Here is a 14,952-nt window from a genome sequence, read left to right as displayed (position 1 = left end):
AATGAAGTTTCTCCCTTCACAAAGCTACACGATCATAGATCGATAAGCTCCTTCCCTTTTCCGCTGTTTTCCTCTCTCTCTGTCATTTTCTTTTTACCCCCCAACTGACATCCACTTTTAGCACAGACAAAACGAGAGGCCGTACGATAGCGTACGTGCATTCGAGTGCTGGTTATTTTTTTTTTTTCTCAACTCAAAGCTACGTGATCACACCGAGTTACACCTAATCAGCTGTCTCATTGTCACAATAAGAAGGTGTGAGTGCGAGGGAAAAGAGTGAATAATTTGCGAGCGTAAAGTTGAAAATCATCGATAGGCGGTGAATCTCCTGGAGGCAATGACTCGTTTCTGTGCAACAAACTCGTGGAGAATGATATAAATCCCACGCAGTCAATCTACCATTTTCATCAGATGAAAAATGATAATTGTGACAATAGAGTTGTGCAGTAATTGACAGCGCCATTTAATGAACATCGTTATTTTCGAGATATAGTGAAAAATATCAAGGACAAAGGTTGGAAGGATAATTGACGAGGTCGTACTTGTCGTTGGAGAATACGAGAATACCACGTTATCACAATCGATTTACGTAGTTGGTTAGCCAACAGTTTTGTGCAACCCAGTGTTTTAAGGAGGGAGAGGGAAAATAGTGAGATACGATAGCAGAAGGAAAACAGGGAGTGAATTTTTGCGGGGGAGAACAGCTTCCTTTGACCTTGACGATTTATAGAAATGACTGAATTTCGAACGTGATCGACGATTTTATTTTAGCTTCATCGAGTAAACAAGGTCGAGCCCCTGGAATTTTTTAAATTGTGTGATTCATGTCAAAGAATAATCTCTGAAGATGAGCTCTGTTTGGAAGAGATTGCAGAGGGTGAATAAACGAGCTGCCAAGTTCCAGTTTACAGTTTCTTATCATGAGCTCACGCTTGAAACGACTTCCAAGTGGTAAATAATTTTTGTATCAAAAGGTTTCTATTAAAAAAAAATGTCGCTATATTAAAAATGTTCCCATTTCATCCTGACATCCATGACTCGATGATTTTTCGTTGAATTATCTCTCGCCCTCATTGCATTAGAATTTCACTTGAAATTCAATGACAGTAACCATTTGAAAGTCAAATTTATTTCACAGTTTTTAATTAGATTCTGACAATAATTACATAGGAAACCTAATAAGCTGAGTGTAGTATGGACGAGAAGAAGCAGAAGAGTGAGTTCAGAGCCTCTCGAGTGGGAGCCATGTCTGAGCGATCCTCTAATTGGCATTGTCAGCTGGCCAGTCCCCGACAATCACACTGTCTCTGTCACTCTCTTCAAAGACCCCAGAACCCACGAATTGGAAGACAAGGATTGGACATTTGTCGTCGAAGATGTCTCACCAACTGGCAAAAGACGTCACGTCGCTGCCACAAATATCAACATGAAAAAATATGCAACTCTCGAGTCTAGTCAACAGCAATTGAAATTGGATTTAAAACCAACATCGAAGAAAATCGTTCGATCAACGATAGAGTGCACTTTGTCCTGCGTTTTTCTACGTGAAGGGAAAGCAACGTAAGAATTTTTTATTCTCTGAATTAATTATTCATTGGGTACTAAAAAAACAACTGATGGATATATTCCACTTTAATTTCATTTTTTGTCGCATATTCAAGAATTACTTTATTTTTTTTTAATGATAGAGTGAGGGAAAGTCACTTCCTCTATTGATAAAAATTCAAAGCCACCAGCGCAAGTTTATTATCTATGAATTATCATACAGAAAATACATAGAAATAGACATAGAAATATATGGGCCTGAATATTTTGTAATTTATACATAAAATTTTTTTCAACCACATCGTAATATTCAATGTTATTACAATGTTATTTTCTATTCACTGAATGAAAACAGGGATGAAGATATGCAGTCCATGGCGAGTTTAATGTCAGTAAACAACAACAGTGACATAGCTCCCCTCGATGATTTCGACAACGAAGACATACCTGAGGATGTTGAGGAGGTTTCCCTGAAGAATTTGGACGAAATTCTAGACATATCAACGCAGATAGACCTGATGACAAGTAGTTTAACTGAGAGTGAGATTGCCAGTACCCCAATAAGTATCGCAAGCCTCGCGAAAGACGAGACAATGACCCCAACAAACATCGAGACACGAATACCTCGAGGCTTGAGTGGAAATGCCATTTCCGATCACCTGCACGAGATGTCCCCAATAAAAAGTGATATTGCAGTTGAGAACGACAAAAATATAGCGATGAGATCAAAATTACAGCCCCTCGATCTGAAGAAAAATGAAACAGGTGCTCCTAGACTGAGAGAGATAACACCTGGTCAGGATCTTCTCGAGTGGTGTAAGGATGTAACTAGAAATTATCCTGGTGTGAGAGTTACCAATCTGACGACTTCCTGGCGTAATGGAATGGCTTTTTGCGCTATAGTCCATTATTTCAGGCCTGATCTTATCGACATTGAGTCGCTGCTGCCTCACGATGTGAAAGGAAATTGTAAAAAGGCTTTCGATGCTGGAGAGGCACTTGGCATACCGAGGGTAATTGAGCCAGCTGATATGGATATATTAACGGTACCAGATAAACTTGCAGTTATGACTTATTTATATCAATTGAGAGCACACTTCACTGGACACGAATTGGAAGTTCATCAAATTGGAAAAACTACAGATGAATCGTCATACATGATCGGTAGATTCAACACTGACAACAATTCCGACGTGAGTGTGCAATTGTTCGGACAGGAAATCATAAACATGAGGAAGAAAGAGCAGTTGGAACAGAGGGGGCACAAGACAGACAGCAACAGAAGGTCAAATCCCTTTGATTATAAAAGAGAAGAGTCTTGTGCGGATTCTCTGAAGCACAAATTGCACTTGAGTCTGAGCGCAGAGAGCCAGGACCATGAGCTGGGGAAAGACAAATCTCCGACGAGTGTCAAGGATGTCAAGGACATCATCTTGGCGAGCTCAAAGAGTATCCTTGGGAAAGTTCTGTCACCGTCGAAGGAGAAGTACTTGTCGAGGGAGAAGAGCAAGTCTCCACCTCGGACATTGCACATGCCCCAACAACGCCCCATTCTCATGACTAGGAGGCAATTAACAGATCCTTTTGGCTCGGATGATGAAGAGGACAATATCCAGGTGGTTGATGATAAGTTATCACAGAGTATTTCTATTGGGAAATCACCGATATCTCCGAGAGATGTGAGTCGATTTCTTTACAAATACAAAACAGAAATGTTTTGAATTACTCGGGAATTTTCTATATTAAAAATACCTCGGCTCCAAAAATGTAAAAAAAAAACGATCGGCTAGCGACCTAATCAGGCCTAATATTTTTTTTTCATTAACAGGAGTTGATTGACCGTGGCATACGGGCGAGTTCAGAAGGCCGTGGAACAATGTCACCGTCCCACGGGGACTCACGCTCTCAACACGTAAGAATGCATTCTCAAATCCAGATTATAACAAAATCATGACTGCATTATGACATGGAATGGTTGTATATATTTTTTTCTTCAATAGCCATTAGTAACGCGTCACGACGAGCTCCGTGAACGTGCGAGACAGCTCCTGGAGCAAGCGAGAAGCCAGACAAAGACGCCAAACGTATCATCACCGGTATCAAGTCCAGTAGAGGTACGTCAGGTGTGAGATAACGACCACGACGAAAGATAAATAATTGATTTTTTTTTGTGAAGGCACAGAATGAAGAGGACAGACAGGCACAGCTGCGAGAGAGGGCCCGCAGACTGATAGCAGAAGCTAGAATGGGAGTTGTTGTGACCCCCAGTCAATTAATGGATGATAACAATAGTGACAGACGTTCTATTGATGATCAGAACAATAGCCCAAGGAGAAGTATGACTCCGTCCACACCTGGAGATCGTTTGAGTATTAAGTCTGAGTACAATGGAAATGTCCTTGCGAATGCGAGTGCCGCGGATGTTGACAAGAAAACGAATTCCCCATTATATTCGTTCTCGAAAATCCTCGAACGAATTTCCCCGGAGAAAAGCCCTGAGAGGAGTCCCCACACTATCAGAGGATTAGGTAAGGACATGACTTCCTATATTCAGAATGAACTGGAGGCACTCGAGAGGGAGCAGAGTCAAATAGACGTGCAAGCCGCCAAACTCGAAAAACAATTACGAGCGGCCATGGAGAGTGACAATGAAGAAGACACCGAACGTCTCATGTCTCTCTGGTTCACTCTCGTCAATAAGAAAAATGCACTACTGAGGAGGCAGATGCAGTTGAATATTCTGGAGAAGGAGGACGATCTGGAGAGACGATTTGAATTATTGAATAGGGAGCTGCGGAGTATACTTGCGGTGGAGGAGTGGCAGAAGACTGCTGAACAGAAGGTCAGAGAAAATTTACTCCTAGAGGAGCTGGTTTCTATTGTTAATAAGAGGGATGAGCTGGTGCATCATTTGGATACACAAGAGAGAGCGATTGAAGATGACGATGAAATCGAAAGAGACTTGTCCCGGGCTGGACTAGCTCAGCGAAATAAAAATTGCGTTATTCAATGAATAAATTGCTTGTAATTTGAGCTTCAATGCTGGAAAGAAGTTCACGCTGCTGTGGAGTTGCCAAAGAACAAATTGAACATTGTGTTTATAGAGCGGTACGTTGAAATGCCTCGTTTAGTTACCTTGTTCAGTTATTTTCACTTGGAGATAAAAATAGTTAATTTAGGTATATTAAAATTAAATGGAGCAAAGCTCGTTAATGAACAAATGGCGAATGAGTTCTGTTAGAAGGACGAATCTTTTTTATTACGTGATGATTATGAGTTTGAAGCTCTCTTTTGCTCATGAATTTAGGGTGTATTTTCATTAAAGTTATACTAGTGGTAGTTCGTTGTACCATTCGTATTGGGAGTTTTTCGTGATTCGGGGGAATATTGTTCATTAGATATCGAATCATCCTCGTCGATTGATTATACTCACAAATGTGCCATAGGAGCATTTCGGTGCAATTTTTTTGGTTCGTGAAAGATATCAAATTCACTGACACGAATTTATATTTCATTGCTCATTTCACTCGTTCAAGGCTACAAGTGTTTTTGTACTCAATTAACTGTGTTTTGAAACGAAAGATGACTGTTTACATTATTTAGGTTCATCTCAGAATTATAATCACATCGATGTGACTGTGAATTCAACCAATATCTATTATTCATTTGCAAATTTAATGCGCACGTTTTTATGCATAATGAAGATTCTAAAAATAATATTTAAAGAACAAGTCGTGTGCTCGAGATTTTTTTAATTCGCGTTGACGAAAATTAATCGAGGAGTATCTTTTTGAATCAGAATGAAAAAATTAATTGCCAAAACAATTTTCTGTGAATGTTGTTAATTGATTTTAAGGTATGTAAGATCTTCAGTTTCATCGGATAAACTGAAGAATAATTACTTAACATTGTTTAAAAAATTCGCTAATTGTTTTTTGTTTGAAGAGACATTTTCACTGGTAACTCAATCCACTAAAGATAAAAAAAGCTTTAACAATAATATAAATAAATGATATTTAATGCGTGATGCTTATTGTCCTAAAATGGCAAGAATAAATCGTCCACATGATGTAAATACATGCAAGCGAAAGAAAATTCACATTATCGAATTTATCGTTTTCATTATACGAATTATTTAAGAATTTCATCTCTGTAAACGCCACTCTCGCCTCCTCATTATGGTTCTATTTATCATTTACAGTAGACCTTATGAATTTCGTAAGTAGTGAATTTTTAATTTGAAGAAATCAATAAAGTCATTGAATTCAAATGAATCATAAAAAACCTCTACTCCTCGTGTTGAAATTCCATAATTTCACGCATACCTCGAATTGAGGGCAGTGCGAGTGATTCCGTGAGACCATCAAATGAAAAATATTCCCATTACGAAACAAACAGACAACAGACATGATAAGTGACTTGACATTTTTTTATTACTCCTGTACATATACAAATGGTGATCTATCGGATTAGACAATTGACACGTGAGTGTCTCTTTGGAAGGCTCGATGGAATTATAAAAATAAGATACAAATGGAATTATAAATCAAAATGTTTAGCGCATCCTTTAAATTTTTTCTACGTAGTTGGACGGAAAGAGGCCAGTCTTCCCATTCAGTCTGCCCTGCCACCAGCCTCCTTCATCTAAAACACAGAGTATTAATTAAATTATTTGAATAACCATAACTGAAATTAATTTAAAAATAAATTTCTTCCATATTCGAATTTGGTATGAGAAAATTCGCGACTATAACGAGTCTAATCAAAAATTCATAACTGCACTGAACGATATTGAATGACTCACGTTCTTTTAATACTTCAATGATATCTCCTTCCTTCAATGCCAACTCATCCAAGTCTTGTGGATTATAGTCATAGAGAGCCTTGACTCTAGGAAAACTCTGGATAGAGACTGGGGGTGGTCTCGGTGGTAGTCGTTGAGGTTGAGGTCCTTTATTTCTATTGGAATGCATCAGAAGAGTAGCAGCTAGCCTCTGATTAGGATCATCGAGTCCAGTAACTCCACCAGATAGTCGATTATCACTGTTTCTATTCTCCGTCCTCTGGTTGCTAGTAAAGGGATGAATCATAGGTTGATTCGGTGGTGCTGGATCCGAGGGAGGTGGAGGAGCCCTCAGGAGACCTGTTCTAGGTGCTCCTGATGGGTTTATCAGCATTTTACCTAGAGATGCTGACAGCCCAGCGACTTTATTATTGCTATTATTGCTGTGATTGTGAGCTGTGGGTCGGACATTAGGTCGATTGGGTGGCAGTTGAGGTCTGGAACTTGTTGGCGCAGTATTGACAGTATTGTGAGAATCTGGATATTTCCTTGGTGATGGTCTCGGTTCCTGGGGCATTGGAGGCCTCGCAGGCCGTGAATTCTGGTTTATCATTGATGGATTATTGAATACAGCTGGTGCAGGTCGATGATTCATGGGCCTCGTCGATATCCTCTGTCCGGATGATCTGCTGGGTCTGGAGTTGGCTGGCAATCCTGGGCCTATCGTGACGTTGAGAATCTTTCCATTCGAGTTCAATACCTCCTCATCACCCCATCCGGTCTGCGTAAATTTCACTTGACGTGTGCCCCCTCCACCCCATCCCTCCTTCTTAACTTTGAACTCCAAATTATTGCTGAATCTGATATTGAGAGAATGCCCCACAACTTCGAGATACTTTTTGCTGAGAACCGACAGAAATTCAGTCTTGAATATTATCTGCAGGAGAGTGGCGTAGTCCTCTTTAACATGAATAATAACGAAATCGTCCTGGAGAGTGCTCAAAGATACATGACTTATCTGCTCGAACATGAGTTTTCTCTTGATGATCTCCTCAGACATCCTCTGCCCTCTTGCAAACCGTCCCTTCCCCGTTTTCCCAGGCTTCTCCACTCGTCCAATTAAATACAGACAATTCCCTGTCAGCACTAGATCCCTCCTGCACATCTTGAACCTCCGGTCGTACTTCCTGACGACTTCGGCAAAGAGAATTTTTTCTCGCCTCCCAAGTAGCCCGGTGAGTCCAGGCCTTCCATCCATCCCGATGTAATCCCCAACGAAATTCCTCTCAAGACTGGGTTTTCGTCTCTGTTTGTGACGATACATTATGTCAGCAGCTGCCTGTTTCTCACTCTCCTGCCTCTTCCTCGCGAAAAATTTCTTGAAGGCTTTCTGAATGATTCTCGCATAAAAATTGAACTTGCGGTCTCGAGCCTCCTCCAGCATGAAGATGCTCTCGGGGGCTTTGATGAAGACCTTGGTTGCTCCGAGTTGATACTGATTCTCGTCGATATGAATGCTCGACATAATCCACTGAATTCCCCTTTTCTCGTCTCCACTCCAGATTGGCCAGGTCTCGCGTGTCAAAATGGCATATCTGTGGAGGAATTTGGCGAATGTTCGGCGATAAGCAAAACCAGCCCTTCTCACTCTAATATTCTCTTTTAATCCCAGATATTCCACCTGATGCTTCACTCGCATTTGATCCCAGTCCCTCGGTTTTTTCGTTTCATTGGGCTTTATGCAACGAATGTAGTGTGGAGTGCATTTCATAAGTTGTGCAACTAGTCTACTTGCTTGACTTCGAATTTTACTTCCTGCTGTGGTAGGTTTTTTCAATGTTTTTGTTCTTCCGGTATCGTCGTCAAGGGGATAGAGGGACTGGATGAGAGGATTGGAACTGCTCCTCATGAGTTCAATTAAATCAGTAAAAAGAACATCTCGATTTTTATCACAAAAACCGTCAACCGAGTAGACCACCTGTCCGGCGTAGTGGAGGATTGCAAAACCATCGCTTGTCTCGAGGAAGTGCGGATGGTTGTTGGAGACTGTCGAGAGCTTTTTCTGGAGGTCTGAATCTGCTGAGCCAGTGCCACTGTGCAGCGTTGCACAGATATCATCGATAACTAGGAAAATACCTGGAGGGCGTTTCCCTTCGAGGAGGTCAACCACAATCGCATTATTAAAGTAGTCTATTGGCGTCCATTTGATGTTCTCTGCTATGTATTCTTCCTAATTATTTAATTACATTAATTAGCGCCTTGTGATGGCGAAGGTCATTATAGAGTTGTTAAAATGTCATTGAAAGGCAATTGGACAGTAGTCGAGTATTTTTGACGAGCGATGAAATTGCTAGACATTTTTAATTATGAAAATATTTTAAATTTTTTTAAAAAAGGAAAAAATTGCTCAAAATTTAGTAATTAAATAATTATCACCTGTTCTGCTTTGAGCGTCAACTCAATGAATATCTGTTGCAATTTTTCATTAACGAAATTGATGCAGAACTGCTCAAATCCATTCGTCTCAAATATTTCAAAACCATAGATATCGAGAATAGCTATTTCGAAGGAGTCTCCGGCAGTTTGCATGGCTGAATTGACGCGTTTCACCAAGTAATCAAATAGCCTAGCATAAATATCTTTGGCGAGTGCATCTCGTGTGTAGAGTGCCTGTGGTACATTGAGTGTTACATCAACACTCTCTGACTGACTGCCCCATTTGGACTCGAATTCCCTTGATGTCAATTTATGGGAAAGACGATCCGCAGAAATGCCAAGAAGGTACGAAGGGAGTTCAAGCGCTGATATAAAAAGATAACGAACATGTGTTATTTACATCGTTAGATGAAATTCTCAGGGGAATACCTGCCTCTTCCATCAGCAATTTGGGAATAATTTCCATTCTCGCGGAATTTAATTCCTCCTATGTGAAGAATACCGGAGACTATCCTCAAGAGGTTTGATACCTCCATTTCTACGATTCCCATAACACTCAAGGCTGCAACATAATTGTTTGTTTAATCCTTTGTTTCTCTATTGAGGCCATGGGGGCGTGGAGTGATTCATAGATATGGGAATGTTTCAATAAGTTATCCTCAATGCAGATAACATTTCGGTTTCAAGTCGTATGAGTTAATTCGAGGGGCTTATCACTCCATAATTGAGTGACGTCCTGATTGAGAGATTTTATCACCTAAATATCAATTTTATTCGAGTGATTCCATGATTTTGGGATAATTTACCTTTCAAAGTTTCTTGAAATTCTTTGGCATCGGAGCCACCACCCCGGTCAGCCTGGCGAAGCGCAGAGCCATCCCAATTCATTATATAATCGCAGTTATCAAGTTCTTGTCTCAATCCAAACTCCGCTGATAACAAAAAAAAATGATAAGAAAACATTTTTTGTGTTTCGCGTTAATCTCGCCAAAAAATCCACAATTCAATGGCATCAATAATAATTCATCGGCATCTTCTCGTGGCAATGAATTTTCCATGCGCCTGATCATGTGTATATAATTTGCAATGAATTCTCTGAGCCCTTGGATAATTCATTTTTTTTCATGGAATCTCAGTCGCCCGAAGATAAATACGAGGAAATCCATAACAGGAAGATTTTTTTCTCAAGTTCTTCGTAAAATAAAAGAGAATTCCAGCACGTGTCGTCCTTTTACTCACATTTCATCTGCTCATTTGCGCCAGATGCCAGTTGATAAAAAATGTGGAAGCTTCTTTCACCAGTGTTGTGCCTAACCACTCGAGATTTTTCCAAGAGAAAATTTGTAATTTTCCCGCCAATGGGCTGTCCGCCGTCACCAAACTGCATCTCCACGTATTTTCCCTGGAGAATAAAAAATAAAATCGTCGCCCCGCGCTAGTTCAATGTTCCCTAATTACTGGATCCAAGAATCACTCACAAATCGACTGCTATTATTATTCCTAATAGTCTTAGCATTGCCGAAGGCCTCAAGCAGTGGGTTGGACTCGAGGATGATGTCCTTGACTCTCTGTACGCGTTCACCACCACCGCTTACCCTCGATACATAAGCCATTATGTACTTGGCTGCAACCGTCTTGCCGGCGCCTGACTCTCCGCTATTTAACGGAGATGAATCAGAACAGAACGAGTTTAAAAAAAAAAAATTGCTGGAAAAATGGCAGAGACAAAGAATACAATGAAAAAAATGTATGACAAACCTGATGATGACACACTGACTCTCCACGTCGATCAACATGTTGCGATACATGTCGTCCGCTAAACCGTATATGTGCGGTGGATTTTCATAGGGCGCCTTAAAAATCGACGATAATAAGTCTCGATTTTTCCTCAATTAAAATGTTTAATTTTTTTAATCAACGTGAAAGTGAAATTTAATTACTCACCGCACCCTGATATATCTGCACCTCCTTCTCCCCGAAATAGGGCATCTGTTTGAACGGATTGATCGACACCAAAACAGGACCAATGCATGTCTACCCGCACATGCATACGATACATTGAGGAAAACAGTATCTCAGGTTGATTAAATCTTTATGCAATGAATTTTACGTAATGTGCATTTACCCGGGGTACAATGGCCCCTAGGGGTCACTAGACTTTCAGTTAATGCACCTGAGATGAGGATTTGAGCGTGAGAAACTCTCAGAAACTCTCATCCTCTCAATTTCCTATGGTAAAACTGCAGTAATGGGGGACTTTGAATAATAAATACTTTTACGATTATCAAAGGATACGAATATATAATCATCCATATAACGCTTCCGGAGATTTTCCATAATTGCTTCCTCCGTGATCTTCGGGAGGAGGACCATATCATCCACTCCTGACACCTTAACATTTTGACTTTGCCAGTGATGCTGTACCTAATTATAATAAACAACAACAATAATTTATTGTTTTCCGGGAGATTTAGGTGGATATCTTAAGATCTAAACGCGATGTGGCGCGATGACGCGGCAATTCCTGGGGAATCTGAAAAGCATCTTCAGGAACTGTTCAATTTCTGTGGAATTTTTAGAGGAGAATTTTTACAGCTACTGTTGAGACATTAAATCTCCGTTGCCATATGTAATTTAAGCTGAGGTCCAATTTAAACGGGAATGGGAGTGTCGCGTCCGTCTAGCAAGTGCTTCCGCTCCATGTAAATGCCTCGGGACGAGTACTGTACTTTTTGTTCCTTTTGTCAATGTGCATTCGACGTTTTACACACGCGTCACTGTCGAATCTTATTGTCTGTATCAGCGGTAAAAAAATAAGAGAGGGATATACTTCCGTTTACGGTTTCATTGGTCGTCCATATACGGCAGTGGTATATTTGCCGGTGTATAACGGTACATAAATGTTTTGAAATGAAAAATTACTGATGTGTGTGTCTTCCATTGTCAAAGAGGCCGGAGACAGCGATTACTTTATTTGGCTTGTATGTGTGAATCCAACCTTGCCCAAGGAAGAACGGATTTCCATGGGTGATTCATTTGAGATTAAGGTCGACACTTTCTTCGTATCGTGGAAATAATGCTCTTCCTCTCGTCAAAGAATTCCATAAATTTAGGAAATTTTTACCGTTAACAATTATGAAGTTATTTCAATGCACATGGGCAATAAGTGTGCATAAATTTTATTTTCTATTCACTTTGAATGGGAAATTATTGTTAATACCGAGAATTTTCATATCTGTAAAACTTGAAGAGTCAATGCATCTTCTATTGAGCGTCACGAATGCCAGAATGAATGAACGGACGTTAATTACTCAGGATTCCCTTTAAATACTGGACATTTACTTTTCCGATGAATCATGGCAATTTTGTACCTCTTTTCCGGGTAGATGTTTTTATTATTCGCTGACTGGCATTCTGGTGGCATTAGTGATACCAAAAGTGTATAATCCAATCAATGCTGTCAGCGTATTAATGATGTGGGCCACAGGGGCGCAACGAAATAATTAAATTATCATGTTTCGATTATTTTCGCTGTTCGCTTAGAAATGCAGTAGAAATAAAATGAATTAACAGTCAATACGAGAGAGTTCACATTTTATACGTGCACCATTTATGATTATAATTGGGGGGCAATTTCCCAAGGCATTACGATTGGAGCAGAAAGTCATTTAGATAATGAGACTTTTTCTTCACTGGAGAACAAAAAATTGTCATTCGTTTCGCGCTGGTAAACCTCGGTTGTCTCTTCCAGGGCTTCATGCTGTCTACGTTGAACTCGGTATTTATAGAGTTGTTTGAGGTTGTGAAAATTCCAGTAAACAAAACAACAATACCTGGTGTTTATTCAGTGAAACTCGTGATATCTTATCGGAGCACCGATACACCTCAAATAGCGAAGAGGTGCGTAGTACCTGGGAGTAATTAATAATGGATTGAAAATGCATGGGCCATTGGATCGATTGGAAGGCCCAAGGAGAAGTGAATCATCTCCTCTCTTTACCTCTGAGGACTAACAAAAGCAAAAGTCACGCGAGATTTTAAAATCTATCGTCATCACTGGGTTGAACATTTTCTAGGATTATTTGAGCCACTCGTAAACCCCGGAAAAACGAGAGGGACCGGTTTAATTATCTCCATCACCACTATTTTGTAGTTATTGAAATAACAGGTAGGCGTACCAAAAAATTGCAGGCCAGAAAAATTCCGGTTAATGTGAAAGGTATAATAATCAATGGATAATTTGTTGGGATTTATTCTGCACCATTTTTCTTTTTCATTTTAGCCTCGGTCTTCAAATTTTTTGCCCAAAATTCCAGCCCATATCTTAGAAAGTTTTAATAACTTGCCTTTCAATGGAATTGCCGAGAATTTTCGTCAGTAAAAAATGTACTTTATTTGACAAGTTGAAAAACTGGAAATATTCCCTCATACCTCGAAAATTCCAGCAATGAAATTTCATTACAACAAACCGGCCGCACGCGTTGCGAAAAATTTGCTCCCTCGATTTATAAATACTCATATTCTCGTTACCCAGGAAGCAACAACAAAAACTAAAGAACTTCACCAACGAAAATTCCTGGATTGTGAAAAATAAAGGAAAAAAAAAACCCCAAAAGGGAAAAAATAAAGACAAGAGTAAATATTCAACAGCTAGTAGAATAATTCAAAAACTGACCATGGTCGAAATTTTCCAGCACTTGCACACGAACAGTAAAGCTCACAAAAAAACTCCACGTGACGGTAAAATCAATAGATAAGAAAAATCTGGAATAACATCACTATAAGAATTGATGAAATACGTGACGAATATCCTCCGACGATATCAAAACGACTGAAGTGTCTCTCCCAGTGTCGTGAGTAATTCGTATGACGTGATAAGTCTCACATGAACAAACCAATGAGTCAGATGATTCGTAAAAGTAGTAGCTAGCATGGTGCCACGCCACCGACTGATGGTGAGGGTCTGAGAGACCAAGTGCCAGTCCTCGTAATCCCAGCCCCCCACGATAAAACCTGTGTTATTTCTATTTCCCTCCTTTTTCTCCTTTTACTCACTCATTCACATTTAGAAGGCGCGCGCCTCCACATTACAAATACCCATACAAACCAGAATTGAGGGACAACTTGACCCACTGTGAAAAATTCTAACGACTGATTCAATGATTTGACTCGCAATGACTTTGACGATTGTTTGGGAATTATTGAGCTCAGCTGCATCACCTCCATCGATCTCCGAGGGCCTCCAGGTGGTACGACGGGGTCATTGAACCCTCCGGGTTAATGGAGGCGTGACCTAATTTTATTGGCAATGTCAGGTGGGTTAGATCAGGTCAGATCCACTGTGATTTCCCAGGTGAGTATTTCGAGATTATTTATTTATCTTTGTGGGGGGGGAGTGTTTAATCGATTGGGTTGAGAGATTATTCGAGGAATCAACACCGCAGCTGCGGCGGAAGTTTTGATGGCTTCTTTCCGAGTAAATACTCGTGGAGATCAAAGAAAGGTCTCAGCTTGTGCCGCCGATAATCAAGTCATGCCCTCGGACTTTTGAACCAATTAAAGTGCTTGCTGGTGGTTAATTGGTCGGAGGATGGGGAATAGTGTTTGCTATGTGCGATAATACTCATGTTTTCGGGTGTAGTGATTATTGGCAATTAAGGAAGGTGTCACCAAGGGGGAGCATCCCGAAAAATTCAATTAAAAAATTTACCCTTTGACTACGAAATTCTAAAAAAAGGATATATGAAGGATAATTGAGAGTGGATATTGATCGGTGAAATGGGAATAAATTACAGACACGAGTGATTTTTATTAACTCCTTCGTTATCATCAGATATTTTCTGTTTATCTTCAATTCCAAATATTTGGATTCCATTTACAGTTGTCATTCGTCCAGCACATTTTTACTTTGATTTCAATTTTTTTCATAAGTATTTATTTACAATTTTTCGCCAGGCAAAATAAAATTTCTGTTAAACTCAGGGATTACGCGTTGAGCATATCAAATGAATAATGGATAAAACAGCAATTGGGTTTTTGAAAAAGTGCAAATTTATTTCGATCGTGCAGAGATGATCTTTACAAGGTGATCTCTTTCATTCGTTATGATTATCGAGAGTTTAAGTTTTTTGGAGCTAATTCCTCGTAACATCTTGAAGAGATCATCCTCTGGTATCGTAATTTTTGTT

At 39.9% G+C, this 14,952-nt stretch overlaps 2 protein-coding genes across 3 annotated transcripts; one reads left to right on the top strand and one right to left on the bottom strand.

The window, feature by feature from the left end:
* Positions 1–107: 107 nt before the first annotated feature.
* Positions 108–6,068, top strand: Ehbp1 (Eps15 homology domain containing protein-binding protein 1). 2 transcript variants are annotated; one of them, XM_011304371.1, is made up of 6 exons: positions 108–951; positions 1,171–1,560; positions 1,901–3,224; positions 3,374–3,457; positions 3,546–3,659; positions 3,728–6,068. In XM_011304371.1, exons 1-6 carry the CDS (start codon positions 848–850, stop codon positions 4,556–4,558), a joined length of 2,847 nt encoding a protein of 948 aa, XP_011302673.1. In that variant the 5' UTR covers positions 108–847; the 3' UTR covers positions 4,559–6,068. The 2 variants fall into 2 exon arrangements, with proteins under 2 accessions (XP_011302673.1, XP_011302672.1); XM_011304370.1 differs by having other exon boundaries at positions 3,722–6,068.
* LOC105266322 (unconventional myosin-If) lies at positions 5,141–13,712 on the bottom strand. Its single transcript, XM_011304373.1, has 11 exons — positions 13,440–13,712; positions 11,060–11,188; positions 10,709–10,798; positions 10,523–10,617; positions 10,243–10,420; positions 10,004–10,166; positions 9,571–9,696; positions 9,198–9,326; positions 8,765–9,129; positions 6,350–8,558; positions 5,141–6,189 (listed from the first exon to the last, which is right to left on the bottom strand). Exons 1-11 carry the CDS (start codon positions 13,440–13,442, stop codon positions 6,113–6,115), a joined length of 3,564 nt encoding a protein of 1,187 aa, XP_011302675.1. The 5' UTR covers positions 13,443–13,712; the 3' UTR covers positions 5,141–6,112.
* Positions 13,713–14,952: the final 1,240 nt, after the last annotated feature.

Source organism: Fopius arisanus, unplaced genomic scaffold, assembly GCF_000806365.1.
Source record: "Fopius arisanus strain USDA-PBARC FA_bdor unplaced genomic scaffold, ASM80636v1 scaffold00037, whole genome shotgun sequence".
NCBI lineage: Eukaryota > Metazoa > Arthropoda > Insecta > Hymenoptera > Braconidae > Fopius > Fopius arisanus.
Note: the sequence above shows the minus strand (reverse complement) of the source record. Positions and strands in the feature narration are given on the sequence as shown.